Source organism: Juglans regia, chromosome 14 (genome assembly GCF_001411555.2).
Source record: "Juglans regia cultivar Chandler chromosome 14, Walnut 2.0, whole genome shotgun sequence".
Classification (NCBI taxonomy): Eukaryota; Viridiplantae; Streptophyta; class Magnoliopsida; order Fagales; family Juglandaceae; genus Juglans; species Juglans regia.
Window position 1 is genome coordinate 15,041,222 of NC_049914.1, and position 14,111 is coordinate 15,055,332.

Genomic DNA, 14,111 nt, shown 5'->3' on the forward strand with positions numbered 1-14,111 from the left:
TCTCTTTTTTTAGTTTGTTTCCAATCACAGAACAGGTTGTCAGAGCTATGCTTAGTGCTTATGGTGATACCTTAAAATTTCAAAGATCTCTCTTCTTTCCGGTTTGCTTTCCTTTTGGTGGGGGGTTGTAGGGGCAAGTGAGACCTCAAAGACTATCTATTAAGAAGCAAGTTCGTTGCTATCCAAACATAAACCTAAAGTGATTTGTCTTACTAATTTATTTGCAAAACACTTAAAGATAAACAAACCCTTAGCCAAATTTTCAACTGTGAAGCAGAACGTAATAGTACTTTGCAGTAGCGGAATGGTAAATTATTTAAATCTTGACTTGCTGTGAAAGGAAAACGACTATAAATCAAAACTCGGCAACTTGAGTACAATCAAAGTAGCATCCTGTAGGGCCACCATCAGGTAAAAGAGCCAGCATTACTGGGCCTGTAGCCCCCTCTTCTACAGTCATTATTCCAGTGTTCCAGTTCAAGTCCGTCTTGACAAAGCCAGGATGAACGCAATTGATACACATGTAAGGATACCTCTTGGCAAGAATTCTAGTGTAGGCATTGAGGGTGGCCTTGGAGATGCTATAAGCAGGCAGCATCAATGTCCATCCATTGCTTTCAAGTGCATTTTCTTCCAAGTCATGCCGAAATTTTCTTAAAATCGCATCCACTTTCTCTTCGGTTAGAGTTTCTATGTCTCCCAGTTCTTTTCTTATATGCTCACCTGGAATCCTCTGATTAAAGTGATGCTTCTGTTAGACAATCTGTATATGAAAGTGGTGCTAGGACCCAAAAGGAATAGCTACTAAAAATATGGCTCTCTCCTAAGCAGAGATTAGTATGAGCCAAGGATGTTGAGGTCAATGACAACTTTCAATGGGATGTTAACATTAGAGGAAGTTTACAAAAAAGTTCTCTCATTCAACTCATATTGGTTTAAATGATCAGCTTTAACTTGTCTAAAAACTGCTCCATTTGGATTGAGAACAACTCATTTCATTTCATTGTTACAACTTTCTCAAATTTTCATACAAAATATAATAAACAATTTAATTTTTTCAAATCTCAAAATAATAATAATATTTTATTCAATTAATCTAAAATCATTTCATCTCATCTCTCAATTCAAACGGAGTCTAAAAGCTCATCGGAGCATTGTGTTCATAGCATTTTATAATAAATGCCTTTGTGGATATCAAGTTCTGTGATCTCTGATGTGAATATATATGCATAGGTAGAGGAAGATTGGCATTTACCTTTAGTTCACTCCTGAGGGAGGTCACATTGACTACCCTTGCTCCTGCAGGGGAAAGTTGTAATAGTGGGAGGAGAGCCTCTGTAAGTCTTTTCACACCATAGTAATTGGTATTCAAGCATTCTTCTGCCTTGTCAACAGTTTGTTGGATAACTCCTTGAACCAAGTTGACAGACTTTCCTGAGAGCTGAAATCAAGCAGCTAGTCATGGGTGCCACTGCCAATCTGAACAAACTCATCGATGATAATTTACTGCATCTATTCCATGAACTTACCCATGATGTGGGATCTATGTTTAAGGCCCTTAGGCCTTCCTCATCAACTACAACACCACTAGCTCCAGCATTATTAACCTGCAGAATTCAACGCACGAATCTCAAAATAATAAGAAAAGTTTGATCATATGATGAGCATTACTCCGCTGTTCCCTGCCAATAACGATCAGAAAATGTAATTTGCTAAAAGAGATGTTGATAAAATCTCAGACGTCCTTGACAATTTGGTCGTAATTCTGTTATCATAAGATACCAAATTGATATGGTTTATTTTTTTCTTAATAATCAAAGATGTTAAAAAATTACTTAAAAAATAATAAAATAAAAATAATAAATTTTAAATACACTATAGAGTAGTAATCGAGTGATAGAAAGTATTATGCCTATTATTATCCTATTCCCAGATTCTATCCTTTCTTTTACTTTGCAGATCGAGTATAACGAACTCTGTACTTATTTTGATATTAATAATCTCATATTTTGCAAACAAATACCAAGATATCGAGCCTGCCAAATTTTTCCTGGATGAACTTGGCCAAGTTGAGGATGCTGGCCTGATCCAAGACATCAAGCTGATGGAAGACAACATTTGACAAACCAGACTCGTGGAGCTTTGAGATTGCCTCCAACCCCCTCTTCTCATTTCTAGCTGTCAGGACAACCGTGACTCCTTGAGACGCCAGTTGCCTCACTGTTTCAAGGCCGATTCCCTTGTTTGCTCCTGTAACCACTGCATACCTATAAGAAAGAAAAATCGACAGCTGAAATCACAAAAAGCCATGAAAGATGTGCTGTTTTTGCAAGGAAAAACTTCAGATGTAAAAATTAAATGCAATCCCAAAATGAAATTCGGACCTTTCTGCTGTATGCTTTCCATTGCTTCCCATATTTGCAAGGATTGGATGACTCGATGATCTTCCTGTTATGGCTTGTAATTTCGCTGTGACTTTTCACCAGTGTCCTGAACACGTAAATCGAGTTTCAGTTCTTTTTAGGATCCTCCTACAGCTACAGACAAAAGCTAAATATAAAAATATCTGTATTTTTAAATATTTTTTATAAAAGAAAAATTTACAATGTCATTTAAAAAAAAATAGGTAGCCGTGACTTTTGTCAGTGGGATAAACATTATCCCGATGGCGGTTTTTTTTTAAAAAAATGTGTGCTGGCTGTGCATGAGTGAAGTGTATTTGCGGATAATAATAGATTTACAACTTTTTTTATTATCATTTTATTATTTTTAGTGTATTTATTTTTTTAATATTTTTAATTATTAATTTAAAAAAAAAAAAATATATCTCATCTCGCACCTTGCGGGAACAGGAGAAAAAACCCCACCCCTACACGGTGTGGGACGAGTTAAGAATATGATACAAATAATTAAATTTATCTATTTTTTATCAATTTAAATTTTTGAGACAAGTAATTATTTCACATAATATCAGAACAGAAGTCTTGAAATCGAATCATAACTCTATATTTTATCATATTTAATTAAATATTTTACATATTAGACTTCCTTATAAAAAAATATTAAAAATATAATACAAATAATTAAATTATAATTTCTCGTCAACTTAAAATCTCAAAACAAATAATAATTCCACACTTGAAAAGAAGTATATCAGAGTTCTAGACTAGCGTCAGAAAATGAATAGCGAAACACTCTAAATATATTTGGGGTTGTACAGTAAGTACAGTTGCTCTTGTGATCTGGGGAGCATAAAGAATTAATTATTAAGAGTTTAATCCCGATTTGGATTTAAAATTCATCTTAACTTGTATTAAATTAATTCATTTTATCATTATAATTTTTTAAAATTTTTATATAAAATATAATAAGTAATTTAACTTTTTCAAATTTTAAAATAATAATAATATTTTAATAATATTATTCATAAACCATCTCAATTTATTTCTCGATCCAAACGGGCCTGCCTTTTAACTACCCAGAGTAACATGTCGCCCTTCTTTAAATTCTTTTCTAAACATTGGACAAGTTTGAAAGTTTTTTATTTCATTTCATTTTATCATTATAATTTTTTTAAATTCACACATAAAATATAATAAATAATTCAATTTTTTCAAATTTTAAAATAATAATAATATTATAATAATAATATTTTATTCTAATTTCATTTCATCTTACTATCCAAATAATACTAAAATCGACCTCACTTTGTTTTTACGAATAAAAAATGTTTTTTTATAACTACATTTAATATTTTCCTTCTAATAATGCTATGCATTTACTAGAATTAGAATCAATCCTCCAATTTTTCGTCCATCACCGTTAATAGAAATTTTGTGGGACCAACTATAGAATGCCACATTGTAAATTATAATTTTTTAAAAATAATATTTTTAGAAAATAATAAATGTATTTTTATAATAAAAACTGATTTATAAAAACTAACCAAACAGTCACCCGTGGTGGCTGCAGCCAGCCGCCACAACAAGTGGCTGTTAGTTTTTTCTTTTATAATTTATAAATCTGTTTTTTATTATAGAAATGCATTTATTATTTACTAAAAACATTATTTAAAAAAATAATAATTTCCACATGGAACTCAATGATTGGTTCATTTAGCCTAAATTTTTCACAATCATTATCATCTCATCTCATTTAATTATTATAATCTTCTTAAATTTTCATACAAAATAAAATAAAACAATTCAACTTTGTGAAATCTCAAAATAAAAATAATCTTAAAAGATATATTCTAATAATATTTTATTTAATTTTTAACTTTTATCTCAATTCATCTCATCTGTAAAAATAAACTATAATAATACTCTATTAATAGATGGAAAAAAGGTAATTCTAATTAAACGCATACCATAGGATAGACCCACCGAGATATTCTCATGATGATTTCTATCGATTCTGATATTGTTAATTTTTTTAAAATATTTAAAGAGATTAAAAAAATTTTAAAAAAAATGCACGTATAAAGAGGATTCCTCTATCCATAGCTGTAGTGCTATCCTTATTATTTGGATGAATACAATCAAATGTTATTATTGTTAGTTTGACTATTGGGTGATGATGTGGACTGTTTTCATCTCTTTATCTTTTTGGTGCGGCTCTAAAGCACATTTTAGAATTTGGGTAGAAAAGAATAGGACATTTAGGCCATGTTTGATATTTAGATTATCTCATCTTATTTTAAAAAAAAACATAATACTTTTTTTAAAATATTACTTAAATACGAAATACTTCTCAATTTTAAATTGTCTATTTTTTATCTAATTATTTTTTAATCATTATAATTTTTTTAAACTTTCATACATAATACAAAAAACAATACAAATTTTTAATTTTCAAAACAAGAATAATATTAAAAAAATTATATTCAAACCATATTTTAACTTGATAATATTTTTATTTAATTTTTTTTCTTTCATTTTTCAATACCTAATAAAACATATTAATTCAATATATTTCATTACTATTTATAAATCATTTCATTACTATTTACAGAATTATCATATCATCTCATTATCCAAATATAACCTCAGACTTAATTATAATAACGTTGAGGTTCATATTATCTATGGGTAATATATTTAAAATAAATATAGATAAAAGTTACTATTGGGACATCCATTTTATACACATGATGTGGCATCATCTAGACCACACATCTCCCCAAATGAGTATTTGAAACAATCAACTAGAAGCAACCACACAGTGAGTGTAAAGTGTATACTGTTATAATGACTTCTCTCTAGCATTACTCATATATTTAACGTTGAAGGGTTCATAAACATCGTTCTTTTCTCTTCAAATTATATGATGTATTTATTTGAATAAAAATATCATAAAAACTCTTATTACGTAGAATATTAATCCATTTAACATCATATTACGCGGTATCCAACCATGAGGGAAAGACAAATGCATTCATACTTACCAATTGAAGAAGAATGGTGGGGAGTAGAAAGCAATGAGATGTAGGCAATCCGAGTGTGATGAAAGTGTATTAAAAATAGAGGACTAGGAGCATTAAGGTTTGTCTGGTTAAACCTTAAAAAGAGAGCAGCCCTACCATTCCTTCTGAAAAATAGAGTACTAGACCATTAAGGTTTGTCTGGTTAAACCTTGAAAAGAGAGCAGCCCCAACGTTCCTTCGAAGAGACGATTTTGAGAATTCTGTTCTTGGGTGGTTTCATGCACTGGAAAGTGTGGTGTATTTATTTTCTTTCTTCCCTTGGGAATAACGAAGGGCACGTAGAAGATCCCAGGCATAATACTTGATACCGCATCACAGCACAGTACCATATTATAGATTGGAAACATCGCCCCATCCATAGCACTCCTCAGATTTATTATGACTTATTTTGGAATTGAGAAATGAGCCATGATACTTATAAATTTAATTCATTCATATCACATATCACATTTTTATTTATTTAAATTATTCATTGATTAATAGTTATCTTGTAGAATCATTTAAAGTAGGGGTATAACCGATTCGATTTTGTACATTTTTTTAGAATTGAACCGGTATATACTGGTTTTGAAACTTTAAGAATCAACTTTGGACCGATTCACTATAAAAATAGAAAAATCGGCCTGGTCTGGTTCAATCCAGTATAATTTTTTCGATTTTACGAATTATCTATGTTAGTAATAATATGATGTTTACATATAGAAATATTCTACTCATAGTCCGGTCTAGCTTCTCATACTCCACACGAACTTCCACCTGGCAAACCGGTTTGAAACATCATCCGGTCCAATGGTCCAATGCGAAATGAATCCCGAAATCATTTCTGTTTTCTTCCTGTAAAACCCTCCCCCCGGAGACGACTTCTCTCGCCTCTCCCTCCCTGAAACTCAACTTCTTCCTCTCTCAAGACGGTGTCGAAGAGCTCCCCGAAACTCATTTCCCTCTCTCGCAATCCCCGAAACTCATTTCCCTCTCTTGCAATCCCCGAAACTCTTCCCCTCTGCGACACTCCCTCTCTCGCCTCTCCCTCCCTAAATCAACTTCTTCCTCCCTTGACTACCACTACCACGAAGGGAGAACAGGATCTCGACTCCCAAAGCCGCGACGACGGGTTCAGCTTGACCCCTAGAGAAATCACATATCGAGATAAGCTTCTTGCCACTGTTGGGTAATTTTTTCAAATGTCGTGTAAATTTATTTCTGTGTTTGTATCTCATTGTTATGGTGATTGTAATCTGAGCTATGAAAATATGGAGGGATATGGATTGATAACGCCACTAAGAGAAATGAATAGCAAGTGTTTGTTAAAACGACTCAAAGAAAATATTGGCTTCGAATATTGAAGCTCTTTCAACTGAAGTAATTTGTAAAAACAGTGAGTAGATGGGAAGGATATGAAGCTGATAGATTGTAAAAACAATTGGAATAATTTGTAAAAACAACTGAAATAATTGGCTTTTAATGCAATTTTCTCATACTTACTTCATCAACTCTATTACACAGCACATCAAAAATCTATGCTGTATGAGAGAAATTGATTTCCCTTGCTATGGAAGATGAGAAGAATGAAATTGTTTCTTGATCTCTACAACAAAGGCTTCGACCTTGGGAACATTCTCTATCAGGCTTGACTTGGACCCCATGTAGAAAATTTTATGGATGGATAAACAATTATAGAACTTTGATTATGTGGGGGTTTTATGAGATTTTTTTTTTTTTTTTTTATATATATGAGAGAGCTATTATATAAATTATGGTGGAAGGAGGTACAATGAGGGGAAATGTATACACTTATCAGCAAATTAGTGATGGTTATATTAATGGCTCTAATGAGCACTAGCCTTTTTCTCCAATAGTAAGAATCCCCCAACCATAGGGTCTTGTTCTTTGAACCTTGACTAAATACTATAATTTGAATGTTTGTGTTTCTGTCAATTAAACAATCATGGTGCTTAAATCGACTAAGTAGCAACTTATTTCCCCTTGAAGACAATTTTACATGCCCATTGATGTAAATTGAAGCAGGAAAAACAAGGGAAGATGTTACTTCATAAACGTTTGGTTTGGTGATTTTGAACTTTCTGGTGTCATCTATGAACATGCCATAGTGTGATGGACCATACACCACTTCCATATAAGCAAAAAAAGGGTTTAGCTAACACCAACTTAACTCCATCACACTGTGGCATGTTCATAGATGACACCAGAAAGTTGGGTTGCAATTATAAGAGGGTTTGAGGAGATAATATTAGAAGCTTTAAATGACTCCAAATTGAGGCAATGACATAAACATGTGTGCATCTGGTATGTGGCACAAGCTAAAAATTTTCAAGTTTGGAATTTGTAGTACCGAAGGCAATGACATAGGCTTTGGGGTGTGCAAAATTCTAAAAATTCTGACTCCACCCGACTTCTGCTTCCGACTCCGATGGAGTCATTGGAATTCGGAGTAGCTCCGAATAGGTAGTCGGAGTCAGAGTCGGAATCGGAGCTCCGACTCCGACTCCGATTTTTTTTTTGAACATTGGCTCGAGCGCAAGTTGAGCGAACCTCTCTGGAAGAGTTCTGCTCGAGCGCTGAGTTGAGCGCAAATCGAGCGAACCTCTCTGGAAGAGTTCTGCTCGAGTGCCACGTCGAGCGAACCTCTCTGGATGAGTTCTGCTCGGGCGCTGAGTCGAGCGCAATACGAGTGAACCTCTCTGTATGGATTCTGCTCGAACGCCACGTCGAGCATACGTCGAACGAACCTCTCTGTTAGAAATGCAGAGAAATAAACGGTTCGACTCCGAATGGAATTCGGAGCTTCGATCTGATGTTGGAGCTCCGACCTCCGATCGGAGTCGAAGTCCGACTCTAGTTCGGAGTTGGAGTCGGAGTAACAATTGGGCTCCGACTCTTGTCGGAGTCGGAGGTCAGAAATGACAACTCTGACTCCATCGGAGTTAGAGCCCAGCCCTACATAGGCTGCTATTATTGTGTTTGCCTTCGGTACTACAAATTCCAATAATGGTAGACCATTAAATATGAAACACTCAGGATACTTCAGACATAAATCAAGTGAAATAACAACAAGTTGCATGCATGCGTTAGCTGTAATTTGGTAAATAGACTACGTGGTAAATATAGTTTGGATTCTTGAATTCCTATCTATTTTGCAATGTGCACCCAAGGTATCCATTTACCAATGACACAGCAGCCTATGTTTATCTATTTTCCAATGACAATGTTTATCTATTTTTCAGCAAATGACAAGTTCAAGTACCAATACCAGTTCAAGTTCGTGGATTTCAAGAGGAAAAGACAAACCAAGTTTGGACAGGCCACTTTGCTACTGTGGCATTCCATCGAAACTTCGAATATCTGGGAAGGGTAATAGTTTTGGCAGAAGATTTTACAACTACCCAAACTATAAGATCAATAAACAATGTGAATATTTTGAATGGATTGATCATGAAAGTCAACAAAATCCATCCTGCAAGATGACGTTAGAGTTAGCTCAATGAAAGAATGAGAGATTATTTCATGAACATGTAACAATCGAAACTACCAAATATAATAAAGCAATGGAGAAGAAGTATAACAGTACCTTAAAATTATTGTTGACATTGTGGTTGTTGTTTATTGCGATTTTTGCTGTAATCGCTATGTATCCCAAAAATATTTCTGTATGTCGGGTAGTGCTTCGACTCATGTAAGCTGTTTTTGTTTTGGGCAACTGATTGTAATGAACATGTGATGTAATTAGTCGTGTTTAGTAAATGTAATGAACATGTGATGTAATGAGTTGGCTTTTGTCAATCCTTTTCTCTCTCTCTCTCTCTCTTGCTAGTGCAAAATGCATCAACAAATTAATTAAGATTGCAGGCAAGAATATATAAGGCAAGAATATACAACAAATTAATTAAGAAGAATCTTGTAAATGTTGCAAGGAGGGACTGTATATACATGCAGCAACTTGTACATCTACCAACCTTATTTTGTTTTTTTTTAAAAACAAAATAACTAGTTATTTTATGTACCAAAAGGTGGAATACACGAGAAAGTCAGAAAACAATAATGAGCAACAAAACAAAGCAAAACTTAACCTAAATGAGCAAAACTCACATACAGCTAACGTGGTGCATTTATAATTATGAAATGCATAAAAACATTCCACCAACAATTGTCACATACAACCATAATTCAAGTAGAATGTGCACAAAATACTTCAAGATTTCTATGATTTATATAATAATGATTTTTATATAAGTACTGCATTCGACTATCTATACATTCTTTACAACCATAACTGCCAACAAAAAGGCTCCAGATTTTCACAAAATCTTTCAAATAACCCAGCAAAAATATAATAATGATTGTCATACATGTTGAACACCCACAAAAAATACTTATCGAAACCCATAAACAATGTTTCACAAATTCTCATCATTGCCCCATGGTGCTTGTTGTGTGACAGTACTATATTGGGTTCCAACAACAACATCTTCAACGTTAGCACCAACTTGGGGGGTCGGGACCTCACCAACTCCAACTTGTTCGTCATCAAATATTTTCCTGCAAGTCTAATTTCCAAATGCCAGAAAATACACATCTATTAGAAAGGAAAAAAAACACTAGTCCAAAATATATAATTAATAGGAAAAAAAACCGAGTACCTGTTTCTTCTATCTCTTGATTGCAGCCTTCTCTATAGGTGGAACCTTTCTCTTCGTTGGAGGTCTCCCTTTCCCTCGAACAACGTTAGGGCTTAATATTTTCTTACCCTTATCCACAACGTCGCTCTCATTGACTTTGGTTGAATCAGACTCAAGTGGTAATCCTTTAAAATTATGCTCAAACTCATCCAAAACCCGCATGAAATGCATTGACATGGTCGTCTCCCACATGTTGCTAATTTCATACATCTTTTAACCACAAGTTCATACCTTCGTGTGTCCGCATTATCCCGCAAATCATCATAGCTACTTTTGACAAGTGTGTATCTTCTCTTTAAGTCTTTCCTCCACCGATCCAAGATGTACCTCTCTGGCAACACATAAATCTTCTTCATTTGACAAACTTTAAATATATGCCTACAAATAATGCCTCTCATCTCAAACAGTGCACACGTGCATTTGATATCACATTCCTCCTCGTTCTAGTAAACTATGTAATGGACTGTTTTGACATGGTCACCCGTGGAAATTTCATCCAACACATCAAAGGTGGAAATACAACCCTATTTGCTAACAAGTATGCAATTACAACAAATCATCCCCCACACCTCCCCTTGGATTTCTTTAAACTTTGCATTTGTATACACCGCTTGGAACTGCTTCTCAAAGAGGAATGGAGTTACACATGGGATGGTTTGGTTGTACGAATTGAAATCAGCTATTGTCTCTACTTCCACCTTCTTCCTTAGAGCATTGTCAAATTGATCCACAAATTTCTTTAACGTTGTACCAGAATGCACATATCCGTCGAAAAATGCATTCATGCTTTCAGACCGCTGTGTAGTGCTCGTGCCAGCCCAAAATACATCCTTCAAGTAAGCTGGAACCCAAAATGATCTCTCGGTATACAACCCTTCCAGCCACGTGTTATCACCAAGGTCATATTTCTGAATAAGTTCCCCCCATTTGGCATCAAATTCTTCACAGGTATGCGAATCATATAGGGTAGTCTGAATGTCAGTCTTCAACCCTGCATTGAATTGGGAGTGGGATCCCAATTTCTCAGGTAGTTTTCGCATGATATGCCATAGGCAATATCTATGGCGAGTTTCTGGGAATACCATCGCAATGGCACTCTTCATTGTCCGATCTTGGTCTGTTATGATTGCTTTTGGAGCCTGACCATTCATGCATTCCAACCATGCTTGGAACAACCACACAAAAGTACTTGTATTCTCACTTGAAATCAATCCAGCCCCTAACAGTATGGACTGCCCGTGATGGTTTACCCCAACAAAAGGAGCAAAAGGCATACCGTATCTATTTGTTAGATACGTTGTATCGAAGGTGATCACATCTCCGAAACACTCGTACTCGGCTCGACTAAGTGCATCAGCCCAGAACACATTTCTGAGTCGCAACTCATCATCCACATCAATCACAGAAATAAATCCATCATTCATCTTCCTCATCCTCTTAAAGTAATCACTAAGTGCTTCGCCACCTCCTTTACCCAGCCTCAAGTGTCTGGCTTTGTCAATATAATTTCGACAATCTTTCTCTTGAAATTCAAGATTCTCGAACCCGCCCGCATCAACAACAAGTGCTCCAAAATTTTTGTTCATTCGAATACCTGTCCTGTCATTTAGATCGAACATTCTTTTACTGTATTCATCTAAACACTTGTGAATTCTAAAAAATTTAGACTTCTGTGGGCTGACAGTACTATGATTGTGAGTATTCTCAGCAGTGGTCAAAACCCATACACCATTTCTATCCAAGTGAGCATTTAACTTCGCCTTACAGTCTGTTTTAATTGTTGGTCGCGACTTCGAGATATTACTGTGACTTGGATGGTACTTGCCTCCACATGCACACCCAATTTTCACATACTTCGGTTTCCCAAACGCATCTCTTTTCATCCTCTGTGTGATAACACCAAAATCTTGTTGCTTGGCATATCGCTTATAATATGCAAGAAGCTCTTTATCAGTGGCGAACTCCATACCAGGTTTTGGATCCTCAACTCGTTCATCATCATAAGATATTTCATTAGTTTCCTCGGCCTCTGCCACTTTATTTACGTCTGATGAAGTTTTTGAAATTGAAAATGTAAATTTCATATAACTAGTTATATTATAACATTGTATGTTTTACTAATTGGGTCAAGCCCAATTTTCAAATAAGACTCTTTATATTTTGGAGCCCCTCTCTCCTTCCTCCCTCGGTTTCTCTCCTCGAAACCACCTAGTGCCGCCAGCTGCTCCACCGCGAATGGTTCCCCTTGCCATCGAGCCATCGTGGGTCTTTTCCCCCTCACCCTCACCCTCTCATCGACGCTCTCTCTCTCTCTCTTGCCCTCTCATATCTCAACAGATCCGTGCACCTCCATTGTCTCCAGCCATGGCCATTGCCACCCTCAGTCTCCTACGGCTCCGCCAATCACCAACTGTAACTCCACCCCAGCTCCTACATCTCTCTCCCTCACACGCTCTCTCTCGTGGGTCTCCACCGCACATCTCCCAGATCTGCCACGCCACCGCCACTGTGAGCCACCCATGAGCATGCCGACAAGCCTGCCACCAAGAGCCATCTAGGCCACCCCTCTTAGCCCCCTCTCCTTTCTCGGATCCAAGCCCCACCTCTTTACCCCCACGTTTTTCTCATTATAATGGGCTTCCCCACCATCGCCGCCTCCAGCCACAACGCAACACCACCACGAGCACCCGTGGACGTAGTAGCACCTCCCTCACACCTCATTCTCTGTCCAACCCTTAAGTATGGTAAAAATCCTACCTTTCTGTCTCAAATGCGTTATTTTAGTGAAAATAGATGTGTATGGTATGGTGTTGAGTGCTTAGGCAGATTTGTATTTATGTATATTTACTATTTTAATTGTGTTATTGTGTAAAACAGAGGAGAAATGGATGTGGTTGTGACATTGTAGTTGGGTTGTGAAGTGCGAAGTGTTAGGAGCAAGTGCTTGGTCGTATTAAGGTGTTGGTTATGTGCTTTGTGTAGTGTTGGACCTTGTTTTGAGTGTATGTTTGTAGTTGGTGAAGTGTTGGAATTTCTTAAATGGGGAAATTCTGAAGGAGCATGGGTATTGCATTTGTTGGGACTTGAGAAGCTATGTGATTAGTCGGGTGCATGGTATGTGAGTTATATGGATGATGGATGAGATTTATGTATGGTATGCATTAAGAGACTTATTAATTTAATATAGTAATTGTGAAGGTCGAGCGTGTGGAGTGATGAATGAAGCTTATTAATCTTTATGTATTGTCATTGTGTTGGATCTTGTGGATTGTGATGTAGTATGTAAGTAATTTCTAAGTGCATGATTATGTGTAAGTTGGACTAGGTTTATAATTGAGTTGTATCGAGGTGTTGGATGTGAGCATATGAAGTCTGGATGGCTTGTCTTGAGATGTTGGGATGAGATGATGAAATAGTAGTGGGGATGAAAATCATGATGAGGATGGTGGTTGCTAAATGGACTTAGTTGTTCATATTAAATGTATTGCTTATGGATGAGGTTTGTAAGAGCAAGTGAGTGCTTAAGTGAATTATATGTTGATCTTAGGTGATAAGGAGATATGACATATGTATGTTTGATGGATTGTAGGGGTATGGTTGGTTGACTTGTGTTATGCATTTGGGTGCGAGGAAATGAATTGAGACTTATGATTAGTGTTGGATTGGATTATGTATGAGGGAAGGGTATTATTTAAAGATTGGTATTGTGACTGCAGTTGAGTTGTATGGTGAAGTGAGGTTAAGCTATAAGCTTATGAATAATGGTTGAGGATTAAAGTGAAGTATGAAAGCTCACTTTGTTAATTAGAAAATGAAATTGGGATTCTAGATTACAGTCAAGGCCTGAGATTTATAGCAAGGGTTATACTTCAGGGATTGAATATGACATTTGTAAGTGAAATGAGATGAATATTTGGAGTACCTAGAGGTGT

General features: G+C 35.7%; 2 protein-coding genes across 2 annotated transcripts; both read right to left on the bottom strand.

Moving 5' to 3' along the window:
• Window positions 1-189: 189 nt before the first annotated feature.
• On the bottom strand, window positions 190-2,529 carry LOC109020664 ((+)-neomenthol dehydrogenase-like). The gene is made up of 5 exons (XM_019003186.2): window positions 2,385-2,529; window positions 2,024-2,267; window positions 1,530-1,607; window positions 1,256-1,441; window positions 190-733 (listed from the first exon to the last, which is right to left on the bottom strand). Exons 1-5 carry the CDS (start codon window positions 2,414-2,416, stop codon window positions 356-358), a joined length of 918 nt encoding a protein of 305 aa, XP_018858731.1. The 5' UTR covers window positions 2,417-2,529; the 3' UTR covers window positions 190-355.
• A 7,368-nt stretch (window positions 2,530-9,897) lies between these two features.
• LOC109020547 (protein FAR-RED IMPAIRED RESPONSE 1-like) lies at window positions 9,898-12,439 on the bottom strand. Its single transcript, XM_019003030.1, has 4 exons — window positions 12,298-12,439; window positions 10,749-12,226; window positions 10,411-10,529; window positions 9,898-10,039 (listed from the first exon to the last, which is right to left on the bottom strand). The coding sequence occupies exons 1-4, from the start codon at window positions 12,437-12,439 to the stop codon at window positions 9,898-9,900; spliced, it is 1,881 nt and encodes a 626-aa protein (XP_018858575.1).
• Window positions 12,440-14,111: the final 1,672 nt, after the last annotated feature.

What these genes read in the sequence shown, in the direction of transcription:
- LOC109020664 (XM_019003186.2), bottom strand. Translation starts at nt 2,416, where the DNA reads ATGGGAAGCAATGGAAAGCATACAGCAGAAAG. An exon ending in TTGGCAGGCTCGATATCTTG is followed by an intron (nt 1,608 to 2,023) that starts GTATTTGTTTGC and finishes TGAATTCTGCAG; the next exon opens with GTTAATAATGCTGGAGCTAG. An exon ending in CCCTCAGGAGTGAACTAAAG is followed by an intron (nt 734 to 1,255) that starts GTAAATGCCAAT and finishes CACTTTAATCAG; the next exon opens with AGGATTCCAGGTGAGCATAT.
- LOC109020547 (XM_019003030.1), bottom strand. Translation starts at nt 12,439, where the DNA reads ATGGCTCGATGGCAAGGGGAACCATTCGCGGTGGAGCAGCTGGCGGCA. An exon ending in TTAAAGAAATCCAAGGGGAG is followed by an intron (nt 10,530 to 10,748) that starts GTGTGGGGGATG and finishes TGTCAAATGAAG; the next exon opens with AAGATTTATGTGTTGCCAGA. An exon ending in GATAATGCGGACACACGAAG is followed by an intron (nt 10,040 to 10,410) that starts GTATGAACTTGT and finishes TTAGACTTGCAG; the next exon opens with GAAAATATTTGATGACGAAC.